The sequence below is a fragment of the Hemibagrus wyckioides genome, linkage group LG01, assembly GCF_019097595.1.
Source record: "Hemibagrus wyckioides isolate EC202008001 linkage group LG01, SWU_Hwy_1.0, whole genome shotgun sequence".
Lineage (NCBI taxonomy): Eukaryota > Metazoa > Chordata > Actinopteri > Siluriformes > Bagridae > Hemibagrus > Hemibagrus wyckioides.
The window spans coordinates 24220782-24236939 of NC_080710.1; the positions used below are offsets into that span (position 1 = coordinate 24220782).

Genomic DNA, 16158 nt, shown 5'->3' on the forward strand with positions numbered 1-16158 from the left:
GGTGCTTATATTATAATGTTCAGTCAATCCCATGCAGAAATTTTAAACTCTCATCTCACTTCCTGCAGCACAGATGCAAAATGGTAAGATATAGTTCAGCAAACACTACATCACACTAATTTCTCTTGTTCATAAACTTACCTTAATATTCCCCCCTCCAGGTGAATGGCTGACATTGTCCAAGGAGCCCACCTTAGACTGGGCTTTGTCTTTGAAGTTCACTTTGTGAGACTCAATCTTTATATCTCCACCTCCTGCGAGAAACATTAACATCCATGATAACTCAAAATTGCTATTAACGAATGTTTGGATCCAAACCAGAACCAGTTCTAAAGCCTTACCTGGCTTATGCTTGATATTGACCCTTGAACCACACTTTGAAGTCACTTTACTCAGATCAACCTTCCTATTGAGAATCTGGACCTGTAAATACATTAAACTAAGTCCTATATTTGCAGCATATACATGGTTACACTGTTCTGTATTGATAAAGATACCATCAGCCTTCTGTTGCCTTGTTTACAAAGTGCATATTCCACATGCAGTGCAGTTAAATCAACACAGGCTGGCATGCCACTCACTTCAAAATACAAAAGATGTATAAGACATACTAAGAAAAGTAATCATAATTACTAACTATTGGTTTTTTTTTTGTTTTTGTTTTTTTTAAATATGCATGTATCTCTATGCCCACTGACAAGTTCAACATCGTTATAAGAAGCAATAAATCTCAAAGAGCTAAAGGAAAAGAAAGCTGCAGCCAGACAACATGTGAGAAACTTAGCAAAGTATAAAAGAAAGGGAAAAATCATTTACCCCATGATTAACAATACAATAATTTAAAATAAAGGAAGTAACCTTGAGCAGGAAATGCAATTCAACTTCTGCTGTTACTGAGAACTGGCTTAAAAGGTAGCAGTTAAGCAAAAATTCTTTTTAGCATGTGCATGGGAAAAGAAAAGAAAAGAAAGAAAAAAAAAAAAAACGGGATCAGAAAAACGATTACATATTTATCCTCATGTGACTTGTCGATGTTCTATTTGGAAGAGTAGCACTGTTTTGTTGAATTCAGCCTCACCACATGCAGAGACAGTACTTACATTCCCACCACCAGGGACATGCTTGATATTGTCCTTGGAACCCAAGCGAGATGTAACATGGCTGTAGTCCACCTTTTTGGAGACTATCTGAACCTACAACACAGCATGGCGGGCAAAGGGCAGAAGGACATAAGGGGTAACCAGGTAAGAGGAAGACAGGAAAAGAGCGAAAGATGAAGCATCTACAAGCTCAGAAGGATTCAATGCGAAGTGCTACACAAGCTGATGAAGATATTCATCAGGCTAGCAACTACATTTAACTAGAGTGTACATGCCATGCTGTGTTTTAAGTAGCACCACCAGTTAGGACCATGATGGCACCTATACAGTTACAACCGCCACGCCCCCCTTTTATTTTTATACCATAAATAAATGTTGTGGCACAAGAGATTAAACTTATTGCTTGATAATGTCCATATTACAATGTATAGTCAAACAATTCACCTAAAACAAATAAACATCATATAAAACGATATACTTGACCACATGTGGACAAAAGAAAATTAATGTAAAATGATCACCCTCCTCATATCATTTGCCAAAATTTAATTTATACACAGCAGAAAGAAAAAAAATAAGGAAAACGATGTCCTGTGAATGTCCCAATGAGGTGCATACCTCAGTGTTTTCTAACTCCAACTAAATTTCTGCTTCATCCTGTCAGTTTCATACACATTTTCCTGAATACGTTTACAGGATTTTCCATAAATTATAAAGGCTTTAAAATAAATCTTTCAGAAACCATCTTGTGTGGCATAAAATCAATGAAACCTGCTTAAATTATTGATGTTGATTGATAAACAAATCTAGCTATAATCTGGGAAAACTGCTGAAATAAAATGACACTTCAATTCAGTGTTTTTTGTTTAGGGATTTCTTTTCTACATTCTAGAACAATACTGGAGATTTCAAAACTATGAAATAACACACATGGACTTAAGTAATCCATATGTAATGACAACAAAAAACAGTCAGTTGTTATTTTAAGACACGAAGGTCAGGTGTTCTGGAATAGTTCTTGCAAGAACAGTATTGTCAAGTGCATTTGCAAAACCCATCAAGCACCATGATGAAACTGGCTCACATGAAGACCATCCCAGGAAAGCAAGACCAAAACTGACCTCTGCTGCAGAGGAGAAATTCATTTAGAGTGACCAGCCTCAGAAATCACCAATTAACAGCACCTCAGATTAGAGCCGTTATGAAGGCTTTACAGAGCATCAGTAGCAGACATATCTCAATATCAACTGTTCAAACGAGATTATTGTGTATTTCGGCCGCCTTCAGCATTGTTTTACAATGTAGAAAGAAATAAACATCAGGAAAGACCATGGAATTAGAAGGTGTGTCCAAACTTTTGACTGGTAGTGTAGATCAATCAGTGAATATGTTCATCTTTGAGCCGAACACAAAATCAGTTACACCGTTAAATAACCGTTTGTAAAATTCTGTTAACATGGAATAAAGTGGCTCCATGAAACAAAAAGGCTATGTGTACATGTTGGACTGCAGACTTCATATTACCATCAAACACACGGTATATTAACAAAGCTCAATGGAACTTATCGAGGCTGAAGAAACAGGTAGGAAAGTGTGCTTTTCATACTATCAAGAACAACTAATAGCTCAGTACCAGTTCTCAATAAGCAGCAGAACCTGTCACCATGCATATCTTATCTTATAAAAAAAAACAAAAAAAAATAACTACCAGACATGTCGCAGACATTTTTTTTTTTGTATAGGTCACTCCCCTAGGATTCTGGGTAGTATGTAGAATTACAAGAACTTGCTTAGCTTAGCTTCATGCTCTTTACTATTAAATAATTGATTAGTATTTTCAGTAGCATCGATTGGCCACTCAACAAGCATTTATACACACACACACACACAAATCCACAAAAAGGACCACACCACAGTTTGAATGGAAACCTAGTGAGTTTTGTGAGAATTTTGGTTAGTATTCACTCCAGCAAGAGCCAACATCTTCATTTCAGAATCATGTAACATTGGCAACACATTTGTCTTATGTTACATTGGCAACCTGGAAACCTCCTGTCAGACTGGAAAATTTTGACAACTACATACTTTCCTGAATGGAATAATGAAAGGAAATTAAACTTTGTAAAAGCATTTTTTAAAGGCAGATTGACTACTTTTACCGGAATATGATTTCTGAAGAAAGCCTAGATAAGTAAATAAAAACATTTACATATCTGTCTAGATAGATAGATAGACAGACAGATACATAGATAGACAGACAGACAGACAGACAGACAGACAGATCTCAAAGACAAGTGCTATGCCTAATATTTAAATATAAAAGTCTTTCATTAAAAATGTTTTATTCAAAAATAAACAGCCATTTTTATTTATGGGTGAAAGAAGAGAGAAGTATATGGAGTAATGATGAGGTATCATGACTAGATCAAGCTTGGACACCATAAAAGAACAAAGACTCCTGGAGAAACAAAGCAGAACAAAAAAATAAAAAGTAACAGCAGGTGGGGTATGGAAGATGGGGTGAACTCACTTTGCCCTGGCTGGTCTCTTTGGAGAGGGAGCCCTGAGCCAGAGCATCCGTCTTGCTTTGAGAAACTGTGACCTGGGGAAACAACCCCAAATCCCCTAGAGGTAAGTTACTCACACCACAACAATTAGCCCTGTTGATTCTGGTCTTTTGAACAATAAATCACAGAACAGTGCAAAACAAAAACCTTAACTACATGATTAAAAAAAAAAAAAGTGAAGACCAAGAAAGGGAAATGTGATAGATACTTCATGCCTTTGTTGTTTAACTCAACATACTGTGAAGTGAAATTTCATGATTTTTTCACAAATTTTACAGTATTGTTGATATTACAATGAATTGTGCATCATAGTTACACTACCGGTGACAGACGTTGCATGCTTAGCAAGTATTACAGGGTACAGTGACAAGCATTGTTTCATGAAGTCCAAGGAGAAACCTCAGCCAGGAAAAGTATTAATAGGATGAAAGCTAAGAAAAGGAAATGTCATTACAGATGGAGAAAACAGAATAAATGAATTTTTGATTAGTTTGAAGATGTAACTATGCTTGCAGTGAAAAAGAGTAAACAAGAACAATTAGCACTGTAACAAAGAGATGCTGGATACTGGATAATGCTTTCAAGGTGAAGACACAGAACATGCAGCAAAGGATAAACCCAAGTATGCTATTAAAAGTGGAGCAAACTGAATAAAAGAAACCAGGCTTAAAGCAAAACTCTGTGTGGTATAAAATTAAGGTGTGTATTTTAGTCCTATCTCCTCACCTTGCCTCCTCCGGGCTGGTGTTTCATGTTGTCTGTGGAGCCAATCTTGGAGCGGACATTTTTAACATCGGGGGCTGGAGCTGTTGCTGGGCGGGTACTGGTTCTGGTGGTGGTACTAGCTGTAGTTGAAGTGGTAGTGGAGCTGGCTCTAGGGGCACGGGGTACAGGAGGCTTTCTTTCTGGCACTGTGCTGGTTGTGTTGTTAGTGGTTGTGGTAGGTTTAGTGGTACGGGTGCGGGCTGTGGTACTACTGGTAATGGTGGATGGTCTGGCAGTTGCAGATTTGGGTTTGCTGGGGTCTGTGGTTGTGAACAAACAGGAAGCAATATTAGGAATAAGGGAGCAACAGACAAGAGGGTTAAGGGTGTAAGCAAAAAACACTGTAACTCACTATATAGGATATACTTAAATATATATATATTATCTTAACAAGTGCAAATATCTTGAATAGGGGTACAATTATTGAACATTTCTGATACTTTTACCCAGTGAACATGCATTAAATGTCAATAACTTTGCTTCTTTTTAGAAATAAACTTTATTAAACTTTTATTAAACCATTTTAAGCTTCAAATGACTTAATAATCATATATTTGGTGTAATTTAATCTTATAAGAGGAAATACTAAATTAATTGGAGTACATTCAGATACACTTTATATAGCCAAAGGTTTGTGGACACCTGCTCATCACACCCATATTTGCTTCTTGAATAATCTATTTCAGACAAATGGGAAGTATATTTAGTTCCCATTTGCTAACAGTCTCTTCTGGGATGGCTTTCCACTAGCTTTTGAAATGATGCTGTGGCCATTCAGCCACATGAGATTGGCGAGGCACTGATGTTTTCTACGAGAAGACCTGGCATTTAGTCTCCGTTTCAATTCAGTGTTTAGCGGGGTTGAGGTCAGTCTATGTGATCAGTTGAGTTCTTCCACTCCAACCTTGCTAAACCATTGGTCCTTATGGACTGCGCTTTGTGCACAGAAGCATTGTTATGCGGTAACATATCCCAGCCCAAACATTCCAGTGAAAGGAAATCTTAATGCTATAGTATGCTTCCAGCTTTGTAGCAACACTTTGAGGAAGAACCACTTATAGCTGTATGTTCAGGTGCTCATAGATTTCTGACCATGAAGTGAATATGCAAACCACTTCTCAAATGCTTTTCAAAATAGGTTTTGCAAATGAGCAATGCACTCAATTCTGCTACTGCTACAATTCTGCTACTGCATAAAAAATCCAGACCAGATTAAGGTCAAAAGTGTTCTATTATGATGATATATAAGTGTCCTGAACCTTGCAACTCAATGCAGGTTACAATCACTAATAGAAACTACATATCTGAGAAAATCTTTAATTTATGTAAATATCCTTGACATTCATGCCTGCCTCTGCCTGCTGGAGTTACAACACTGTAATTAAAATGCATGATTCTGTACCTGTGGTCTTCAGAGTGCTTGGTTTCTTCTCCTCCCCTGTTTTGTTCTCAGTCTTTGTAGCTGCATATAACAAATTCATGCCATGTGTCAATCATTTCGTTTTGGATGATCAAAACGAACGATTCTTAGTGTCCTTATACTTAGCAAACTGCCATGATAAACTTTCAGTGCATTCTGGAAATAATCAGAAAGAGACTTGTTTTATTTCTGAACTCCACTACTTCAGCATGTGTGGTAGACTCACCCAGAGAGCGCCGTGCTGTGGCGGCACTGGATGTGGTGGTTTTGCTCATTGCTGTGGTAGCTGTACCATTCTTGGAGGCTGCGGACCGGGATGGAGCAGCATGGGACTTTGGCACTGATGACTCTGTGGCTGTCTGAAAAAGAAGCAAAAACACTGCAGCTAAGCTAGAGTTTGACACTTATTTAGAATGATATGGGGTTTCTGTAGGAGTATACAACCCAGGAGCTGCATTTATTAGTACTTTATAAGAACCTTGCTCTACAGGGAATGACTACACAAGGTTAAATTTCAAAATATCTACTTCCTTTATAAAGGTCTTTAGTAGTCACTATGAGTGAGGTTCCTTACTTAAAAGACTATTGCAAAAAAAATCCCCATTATACTGTACATTTACTTCTAGCAGCATGTAACCTACATATTTAGATTTTTTTTTATAATTACAAGAGTACTCATAAGGAACAGGAACCAAACTTGGGGACACTGCAGGTGCTGTATATTATGACATGTATGTACTGTATTATAAGCATAAACAATATGACAGTCATTTTAGCAGATGTGTAATGGATGAACATTGCAAATGAACCACAAACACATCAACCATGCAAGCAGAAGGGTCATGAGTTCTGGAAGTAGGGTAGAAGTCTTCAAAAGTGTAATTTTGTAACTCTCTAAGATAAAACTCAGGGACTTACCTTAGGCTTGACCTCACTGGGGACTGTGGATGTGGTAGGGAGACGACTGGCAGCCGAAGCAGGGCGCTTGGTGCCAGCCGTGGGTGTGGGTGCCTTGGGCACGGGTGCTTTTTTGCTGAGGGTAGCAGAGGTGGTAGTTGTGGAGGTAGGGGCTGGGGTTGAGCGCTTAGGAGCGGTCGCAGCACTGGACACACTGCTTGGCCGGGTTTTGGCCATGCTCGGTTTGGTTGTCGTGGTAGCAGGCTGCATGGATGGACAGCAAACCCAAAAAATGGAAAGCAAAGGAGTAACAAAAGCATAAAAGGACAAATAATGGCAGCAGGACACAAGCAGCTGGAGGAGTGTACGGCACGTGATGGATCCTGTAGTGTAACTTATTATGTTAAATTGTTTGGATTTTAATAACTAGGGTTATTTGCTTACATTTAGACTGGAGCTTTATTGTTTTTGGAAAAGCACAGATTAATATTTTTTCTTGCTGAATAATAACCAGCTTGACCTGATCAGCCACTAAAAGAACAAGCCAATGGTGATGACACAAAAATGGGAATCGGAACTATTACCAATGAAACATAGTAGAAAAGTTGTTTCAAGAAAAAACTAAACAGCTGATCAATTTAGTCATATAATAAGGAAGCCGGAAAATAACAGCTGGCAAAGCCACCAGTTTGATCAGCTCTGAGTAGCAGCTGTTATTTTGTCAGAACAAAAAAAATGAATAATGAATGCCCAAATGAATAATACGTGTTTCAAATTTTCTCCTTCTCCATTTTATACAAATTTTGAGCAAACATTGGAACCCTGAAAGATATTATTGATCTTGCTTTGGCACCTTATTTGATTTGATTGTGTATGTGTGCCTGTAAATGTTAAAAAACTCAAACAAAAATTAGCATTAGCAGCAGCAACAGCAGCATGACCAATGGACAAACTGGGATGACTGGAAAAAGATGCGACTCACCTTGGTTTTCTTCTCTGGACTAGGCAGGTCTTTTCCTGGTGCAGTTCTTGCACCATTAGTTGCCACAGGCTTAGGTGCTGCTTTTTTGGCCTTTTCGGTTTTCTCTTCTTTCTCCACTTTGGCAGATGGCTCTTTTTTCCCAGCGGTTGCAGCTTTTTCTGTTTTCTCCTGTTTTTCCAGGTTCTCAGGCAGCTTTGTCTCTTCCACAGCGTCGGTTTTTGGGGCTACGTCTTTGCCTGACACGACAATTTCATTTTCAGCTTTGTCTTTTTCTTGCTTCTGATCAAGCTTCTCTTCCTCAGCTTTGCCCTCTTCAGTTTTTTCATGAGGCTTCTGAATGAGCTGGACTTTTTCAGCATTATCCTTCTCTGACTTCTCATCTAGCTTAGGATCAAGCTTTTCTTTCTCACTTTTGTCTTCTACTGTTTTATCATCAACTTTGGTAGTTTCTGCTTTCAACTCTACCTTTTCCACTTTCACCTCCTTGTTTTTCTCTGGAGACATATCCATCTTACCTTCACTAGCCTTTATATCAGGGATTTTTTCAACTTGCTCTAAATTTTCAGCCTTTTTACTTGCATCTGCTTTTTCAGGTTCATGAATCTTTTCTGATTTGTCAGGCTGCTCAGTTTTGTCTGGTTTATCTGCCTTATTGTCTACAGTTGTCTCTTTGACTTTTTCCACCTTGTTAAGTGTATCTTGCTTTTCACTACTATCCTTGTTCTCCTTTTTGTCTTTTACATCTGTCTCTTCGACTTTGGCCACCTTATTAAATGTATCTTGCTTGTCACTACTATCTTTGCTTTCCTTCTTGCCTTTTACATCGGTCTCTTCGACTTTGGCCACCTGATTAAATGCATCTTGCTTGTCACTACTATCTTTGCTTTCCTTCTTGCCTTTTACATCGGTCTCTTCGACTTTGGCCACCTGGTCAGGCTTGTCAGTCTTCTCAACCTTGTCCACTTTGCTGAACATATCGGACTTATCCAGGCTCTCTATTTTCTTCACATCTGGCTGGATTTTCTCCGTTTTGACTGTATAAAAAAGTTGAACATATTAAATGTGTTATTATTTTAAAGTGTGCAGAATAGGCATCAAAGACATTCACAGCTCTATCTTAACTTAATGACATATAACCTTAATGTACAAGTTTAAAATAAATCCATCTCCCTATTAATGAATAATCATTTATTATAAAAATTACTACTTGCATAATGTGTTATTTTTTATTTGAGACACTTCAGACATAAATACACAGGATTAATTGGTAACAAAACTGCTTTGTTGCCCCTAGTGTTGTGTATGCTATGTTTAATTCTGCTTAATAATGAATAAAAACAAAATCAAGACAATCTACTTAAGCACGTGTTTAGGAAAGATAGAGTACTTGGATACAGACAACCAGTGATGTTTTAGGTACAATTCCCAAGCCCTGCTGCTGTTCAGCTATTGAGGCCTTCAGTGTAAACAATGACTCTGCATTTTCCAAAAACTGGAAACAAAATCATTCACCAAAAAAAATGTAGAGACAAACAGAAAGAGAAAACAGAACACAAAACACTTTATGATAAAATTATAATAATAAATAAAAATCATCTGATTGTATACAGACAGAAACCTACCACACATACGCACATGCAGAGAGAGAGAGAGAGATGGACAGACGGACAGACAGACAGACAGACTATCTAATATTTGCAAGGTAAATGAGTCATCCGATTTCCAATAAGAAAATGACATTTACTTATGGTGCTGTGACGCAAATAATTTCGAACAAAAATACAAGCCATATTCTATGCTTTACGATGAGACAGACATTGAATGCTATTCTAAAGGCTGCATGCAAAGAAATTATGAAAAGAAATAATTGTTAACCTTTTGACCTTCAAATATCTAACAGTTTAGATATAAATATCTATCCTGGCTCAACAGCCATCACTACTGGCATCAATAAAGGCAAAACGAAGCAGGTCAATGCAAACCCCCTTATTATTATAAACCATGCTGGGGATAGTGAATAGAGGTGGACATTAAACAGTTAAATCCTTACTTGTGGAATAAAACAATTTTCCATGAACAGGACAGTAAATGATTAGATTTAGTGCTTGTTTGAAACAATATTTTCAAGGGAAATACACTGTGTGTGCATTTTGAAGAAATGCACCTAAAAACAAACTTCGAGGAGTCTCCATCTCTCTCTTTTTCTCTCTTCTCTCATGCAGATGTGATTGACAATGATGCCATATCACTGTGAACCAACAGAAAATACCTAGACCCAGACTGGCTGTTTCATGATTCGCTAAGCTCCAGACTGCAAAACTACTGCTGTAAAATCAGTCTTGTAAGCCATGTCTGTATTTTCCACACAAATTGTGGAAAAGCCACTTGACTGACATGCAGAATGACCGGCGACAGGCACAGGATCATCAGAACAGACCCACATGACAAAAATGGTATGTAATAGGTCTATGTCCACTGGCTGCTATAGCTTGCTCCAGCAACTTGCTTATTGATTATACCTTGCTCAGAAACCCCCCAACAACCTGCTTGCTACTGGCATTTAGACAAATGCTTAGATAATGCTGCAATAATAGAACCTCTGCTTATCAGTGCATACACAAAGTAGACATTCACGAAGTATAATTACAATAGCAGTTCATTCCAGATACAACACAATTCAAACTGTGTAACTTTGACAGTAGTCTCAGCATCAGCTCTACCTACAGAGTGACCTACTATCCCAGACTAGACGTTTAATGCCCTTTACTTTTGGTGATCCAGTATATTTTTGTCTTATAACAAACCCACACAGTAGTCAGTATAAACAAAAATTATTTTTCCCAGTTTCTCTCTGACATACACGCTGTCCATGTGGACCTTAAATCTGGCCTTAAAATGTTCACTTTGACCAACACTACTCACTGTGAGGCTGACAAGACAAAAATGGAACATAATCTTACCAGTTTACTAAAACAATTGCAATAAATATATGTGATAATTACAGCTTTACTACAGGATTTCATCACCTACCCTCAAGTACTGGGAACAGACTGACGTTGCCTTCAGCACCAACAGTGCTGCCATTAAGAGCTCGACTTGTGACGGGCACTGGCAAAAGTACACCCTGGTCCTTGTCTACAATTGAACCCTCCGGAACGTCCTCTATGGGTGAGTGAGGAAAGATTCTGTTACTTTTGAGTGCTGGAAATGGGGTAAGATGGAGTGTTGTCCCAGTTCCGTTCCGAGCTCCAGTAGCACAGAGGGTTGGTGGAGGTGTTGGGGGCTGATCGTCTGCCACAGTGAGTGAGCGTTTCATGCCCCCAGTGTAAGGCCGACGGTGTCCTCCTACTGGCGAGGTCAGCTCATCCAGCATTCCTCCGCCAGGGTACTTGTCTGGCAGCTGAATGCTGGCTGGCACAGACAAATGGGAACACTCTGACATGGCTCTCCTCATAGCCTTCCTCTGTTGCTCAGCTCGACCCATGAAACAAGGCTCAAGAACTTCACCCTCCTCCTCACTCTCATTTGATGATCCCTCAGTCGCCGGTCTTCCACCAACACCTTCATCTCCACCCTCAAGGTAATTATCGTTAACAACTCCTATTACACAGTAGTTAGGGGGTGCTTGAGGAGAGCCCATCTTGGGGCTTGTCTCTGGACTGAGGCCATGAGGTGACTGATTCCATTCCGCTACACTGGCTGGTTTCAGAGATTCAAGAGGGGAAAGGACATCAATGTTCTGTGAAGATGATCCTGAAAGTTGTGAAGGGGGCATCATCCCACTGTTACCTGCAGAATCTAAAGATGCTGAGAATTTCCCAGGAGATGCAGGTGAGGGAGATGAAGACAGAGGACTCTCTAGACTCCCCCCTACGCTGCTTAGTGACATGCTCCCAGGAATTGCACTTCTTCCAGGCACCTGCAGCTCTGACTCCTTGCCCATTGCTGCTGGAGGGTCAAAGAAACACAGCTTATCTTCATCAGTCAGCCCCAGGGCTCGTGGGGTACCAGCAAAGCTCCTAGGAGCCCCAATGTCACCATGCTGCCAATCCCATCCTTGCGTGGCAGGGGGTGTGGACATAGAAGAACCTTTGCATAGCTCACTATACTCCGAGAACGGAGATGCTGGCTGTTGGTTGGAGAGAGAGGACATGCTTTTCCTCCTCTATTGCTACCTAGTCCTTAAATATATATGCCTTTGTCTTCTTTTTAAATTTCCTTCTTTTTCTTCTGTGTTACAATATAATAGTTGAGATTTATCCCTTCTGGCTGTGGTCTAGTTTTCCACGGATTAAAGTGTGAGCCGTTACCTCTCTCTGTATCTACGATCAACAATTCACCAAGAATCTGTGAGAATGAATCAGTGCTCTTTCTCCCTCTCTCAGACAGCCACCCGCCCTCCCCATTTGATGGCCATTTCTCTGGCTCATGTCACATGGTTCTTTGTGTAGCAGCTTATTCGCTGCTGGAAAAAATAAGCTCCCTCCTCTTCTGGATAGCCCATCCTTTTTGCCTCACTCATTTTCTCCACGCTGGCGGCTTCATGCCCATCCGTTCCCCCCCCTGTTCCACTTCCTCTTCTGAATTTTGCAAAAGGTCTAGCTTATAATATAATCTTTGCTTATCTTACCTTATTAAATCTCTTACCATCCCCACAAATGAAGTATGTGCAAGACGTGCGACTTGAACCCTTACAGCCTGAAAATGATCTTAACCAGTTGCAGTCTAGAAATGCATCTAGTCACAGCATTAATCAATACACGGTGATCATAACAGCATCTGTCTCTATTTTAATCACTCCAGATTAACCCATTTCTTTCCACACCCACCTCGATAAGCCCTAATAGTGTTTTAACTCCTCACCTGTGCATTCTCAGGCTACCAGCAGGGGGCTTTGCAAATCAGCAGTCCAAAGTCGTATGCTGTCAGGGTCAGAATCCTAATTTGGTGCCAATTACATCAGTGGCATATCAGTGTACTCTGGTTGTGAAACAATTTCTTTAGGACTAGAATACACTGCAGTCAGAGAGAGAAAGAGCAGTGTGGGGAGGGGGATAAACAAAGATGGATGTACGCCAAATAGCGTGAAAAATCAGTGACCAGGATGAAGGCAAATTGAAGTCTGTTGTCTCTGATTTTGTCACGTATGGAGCCGGCTGCTAGACTACCTGGGGAGGATGAGTCAGACAGTATTGGAAATGCCTATCAGCCATAAAATTCATACCAGCCACAAGACAACAGGAAAACCAATTTAAACAACAGCAAAAAGGACAAATAGACTCAGGAGATATGGTGTTCTAAAACTGAAATCTATTTTAGCCTACTCTTGAAGCAGATCTTTAGAAACAGGCTACCCAGTTCACCGGCAGTATACAGGAACACAAATCTTATATCATATGATAAAATGCCATAAGAAGGCTGTGCAGTTGTACTGCAGAGAGGTCAAAACTTGCAATTCAGAGGTTGCATTAAGTTGGCTGTGTCCATAGTGTGACTGTGACCATCTCGTACAAAAGACTCTCAGACTTGTACAGCGACTATTTGAAAAGGTAGGCAAAAACAATTGTTTACTCAAATAAATAAATCCTCAAAGCTGTTAATGTGACATAATTCATAGTGAATGTAAGAATGCAGGTAGTCAAAGATAGACAAAGAGAGACTGAGAAAGAAGCCACACCAAGAGCCTGAAGGACTTGTACTGGCTGCTAAGGTTCTATGTTTAGCTCCATAACCCACCCACCGTAAACTCTCCAGTGAGCTGCCATTATTTCCTTGGTCGCCCTGTTTCATTAAGTCTCCAAAGCAACCGCCTCCTGTTGCCATGACAACGTGAGTCTTGTCATGGTGGTGGCTGCAAGTAGGGGAGCGAGTGTGTGGAGGGCTGATCTTGTGCTCAGACATATTGATCTCAGGAACACAGACAATGAATAAGGACACTCTTAATGCTGACAACAACAGGAGGCAGCTGACAATGAAAATAAACCTCTGTGTCCGTACTGATTTTGTTGGCTATGTCGCAAACAAATGCCTCCTGTTTTCCTGCTTGTTATCAGACATTACCCTTCTCCTACTGAGTGGCATTCAATCCATCACATGACATCTAAAGTCATTTTCAAGATGACACCACTGACCTAGCCCTTTCATCAAAGACCCTCTTACATAATCTTAAAAAAAATGATGGTGATGCAGCAGGTTGTGCTAGTCCAGAACGGCACTAAAGCCTGGGGTTTGATCCCGAGCACTCCCGACACCCAACAACATACTGGTAAGCAAGCTGGCTACTCTGAAATGCCTCTCTAGCATTAGTGTAGAGAGTTTATGAATAATATTTTTTTCTTATTACTGCATCAAGAAGTAGAGTAAGAGCCGCCTCGTAGTACAGACTGTTCTTCCTTTCTCCTTATACCACCCACGGATTTGGAGCCATCAAGTTCTAGTGCCTATTATAGAAACAAGCCCAAGGCTGGCTGATTTGCATATCTGCATAATTAACACACTGATACTGCTCAATATGGCTATACTTTCCTTTTCATATATACTTGGTTCTTTGTATTTGTTTTCTGCCAAGAGACAAGTGACTGGGACCCCCACCATCACCCAGATGCCAGGACATTAATTTGCAAAGCCGGCTTTGGGGAATGCAAGCAGGGCCAGACAAATAATGGGTGTGATTAAGGTAACACTATTACAAGTAGACTGTAAACGTACAGTTCTATGATATACTACATAATTTCTTGTGTACTGATGTGTTATAACAGTATTAATGAATAGTCTGCATCTCATGCATGTGTTAACTTTACAAGGGCAAACTGAAGCTTAGCTTACCCCAAGCCTAGTTCTTCAGCATCTGTCCCCATTACCAAGGAAACATCAGCTGTTCTTCAGTTACCATAGCAACTAGCTAAGCCACACCTCTTATCCAAGGAAGGCTGCCTGTCGATGAGCAACACAAGGAGCTGACCTTCTCAGCTATTTTCTGCGTCTAATCTTTCTCGTTTAAATAATCTCTATCAGACGTTCAATCAAGCCACTGACGTGCAATGACAAGCCAGTCGTGTAGCTTACATTCACAAATGTCTTCATAATTGAATTTTTATACAGTAATCTAAACATACAGACTGCTATCTGTTTATACTGAAGCATTCTATTTGCGTCAAAAATTGACACAGATGTCTGAGTGATGACTAAAATGCTGGGGAGGGTGCAAGCACATAGCCATTTGGTCTCACATTAAAAATAGTCCTGCTGAACATATCCACACCTGAGAGTCATCACTGCCACAGAGCCAGTATCGCAGATTCCTAAATCCTAATCTTAATCCCATAGCATATTTATTTGCATGTTGGAAGTCTGACACCGAACCCTGGTATCCTGCCTCCTCCTGCAGATAAATAGCACCCCAAGTGACACAGACCCTCCCAGGCAAAGAAAGAGCTGAAAATTACATAGGCAGCAGAGACAGCTGTGTCATACTGCCACACCCCCCTCTCTCTCTCTCTCTCTCTCTCTCTCTCTCTCTTTCACACACACAAAATGCACACCACAGACACATAGAAACATACCTTGTTCACATGTCAACATCTCAAAATATAAACCTCAATGAAAGCACATTCTTAGCATCTATCTAAACATTTGTAAGCATCTTTCATAATTAACAGTGCCACATAATAAATAGGCAAGGTGAAGGAATGAATAAAATCACCTTTCTTTACTTTCTGCAATTGCTAAAGAGACTTAAATATGAATAGACAAAATCAGCATAGTACTTACTTTGCAGTGATTTAATTGATGGCAAAAAATAAATAAATAAATTACCTGCCTTCTAGCATCTAAATAAGGGATGCACTAATACCAATATTTTTGAAATGTGGGGATTTTGGCACTTATCAAAACCATAGTCTTCATCAGTCAAGGATATCAGAGCATTTTATGTAGTTCTGTTTAGTGGCCATGAAAAGCGAACATGTGTGTCCAAGCATTTAGGCTATAAGGTCAATTCTTTATCATGTTAGCTGGTTAATTTCAAATAAAGTGTTTTAGCTAGCTACATTATTTACCCTACCCTTTATTATGCCAGAATCCCTTGTAACAGACTAGGTAAAAGCTGTAATTTTCGCTCATCTTGTCATTTACAGTCATTTATTCTAACCTAGACAGCCTTCTTGTATGTTACAGCACTCATTATTAATCACCAATGTCAATCTCAAAAATAAATCCAAAATCACTCAGCATTACTATATGAGTATTACTATATTTTTTTTTTTTGGGTCAAGTGATAACAGATACCAGTCTCTGTATCGCTGCATCCATACTCATAATATAATCAGTTTGTAGAAAGCATTCGAAATAAAACATCACATTATTTTAAACAATTTAAATGAATTAATCCTGACAAACAAACCAGCTTCCTGCTTAAGTGTCTGCTAA

The 16158-nt window shown here is 39.6% G+C and overlaps 1 protein-coding gene across 14 annotated transcripts in view; it reads right to left on the reverse strand.

The window, feature by feature from the left end:
• The window catches only part of LOC131363056 (microtubule-associated protein 4), a 65764-nt gene that overhangs the window by 6819 nt on the left and 42787 nt on the right, over positions 1–16158 (reverse strand). For 9 of the 14 annotated variants that reach the window (XM_058412067.1, XM_058408013.1, XM_058407342.1 and 6 more), the window contains 9 exons: positions 7732–8765; positions 6771–7013; positions 6079–6211; positions 5835–5894; positions 4394–4692; positions 3631–3702; positions 1101–1193; positions 342–423; positions 142–254 (listed from right to left, as the gene is read on the reverse strand). In XM_058412067.1, coding sequence (XP_058268050.1) covers positions 142–254; positions 342–423; positions 1101–1193; positions 3631–3702; positions 4394–4692; positions 5835–5894; positions 6079–6211; positions 6771–7013; positions 7732–8765 — 2129 coding nt within the window. Of the gene's footprint in view, positions 1–141; positions 255–341; positions 424–1100; positions 1194–3630; positions 3703–4393; positions 4693–5834; positions 5895–6078; positions 6212–6770; positions 7014–7731; positions 8766–10761; positions 14842–16158 lie in introns of those variants that run through there. The other 5 variants (XM_058415178.1, XM_058413646.1, XM_058408814.1 and 2 more) reach the window with 5 other exon arrangements.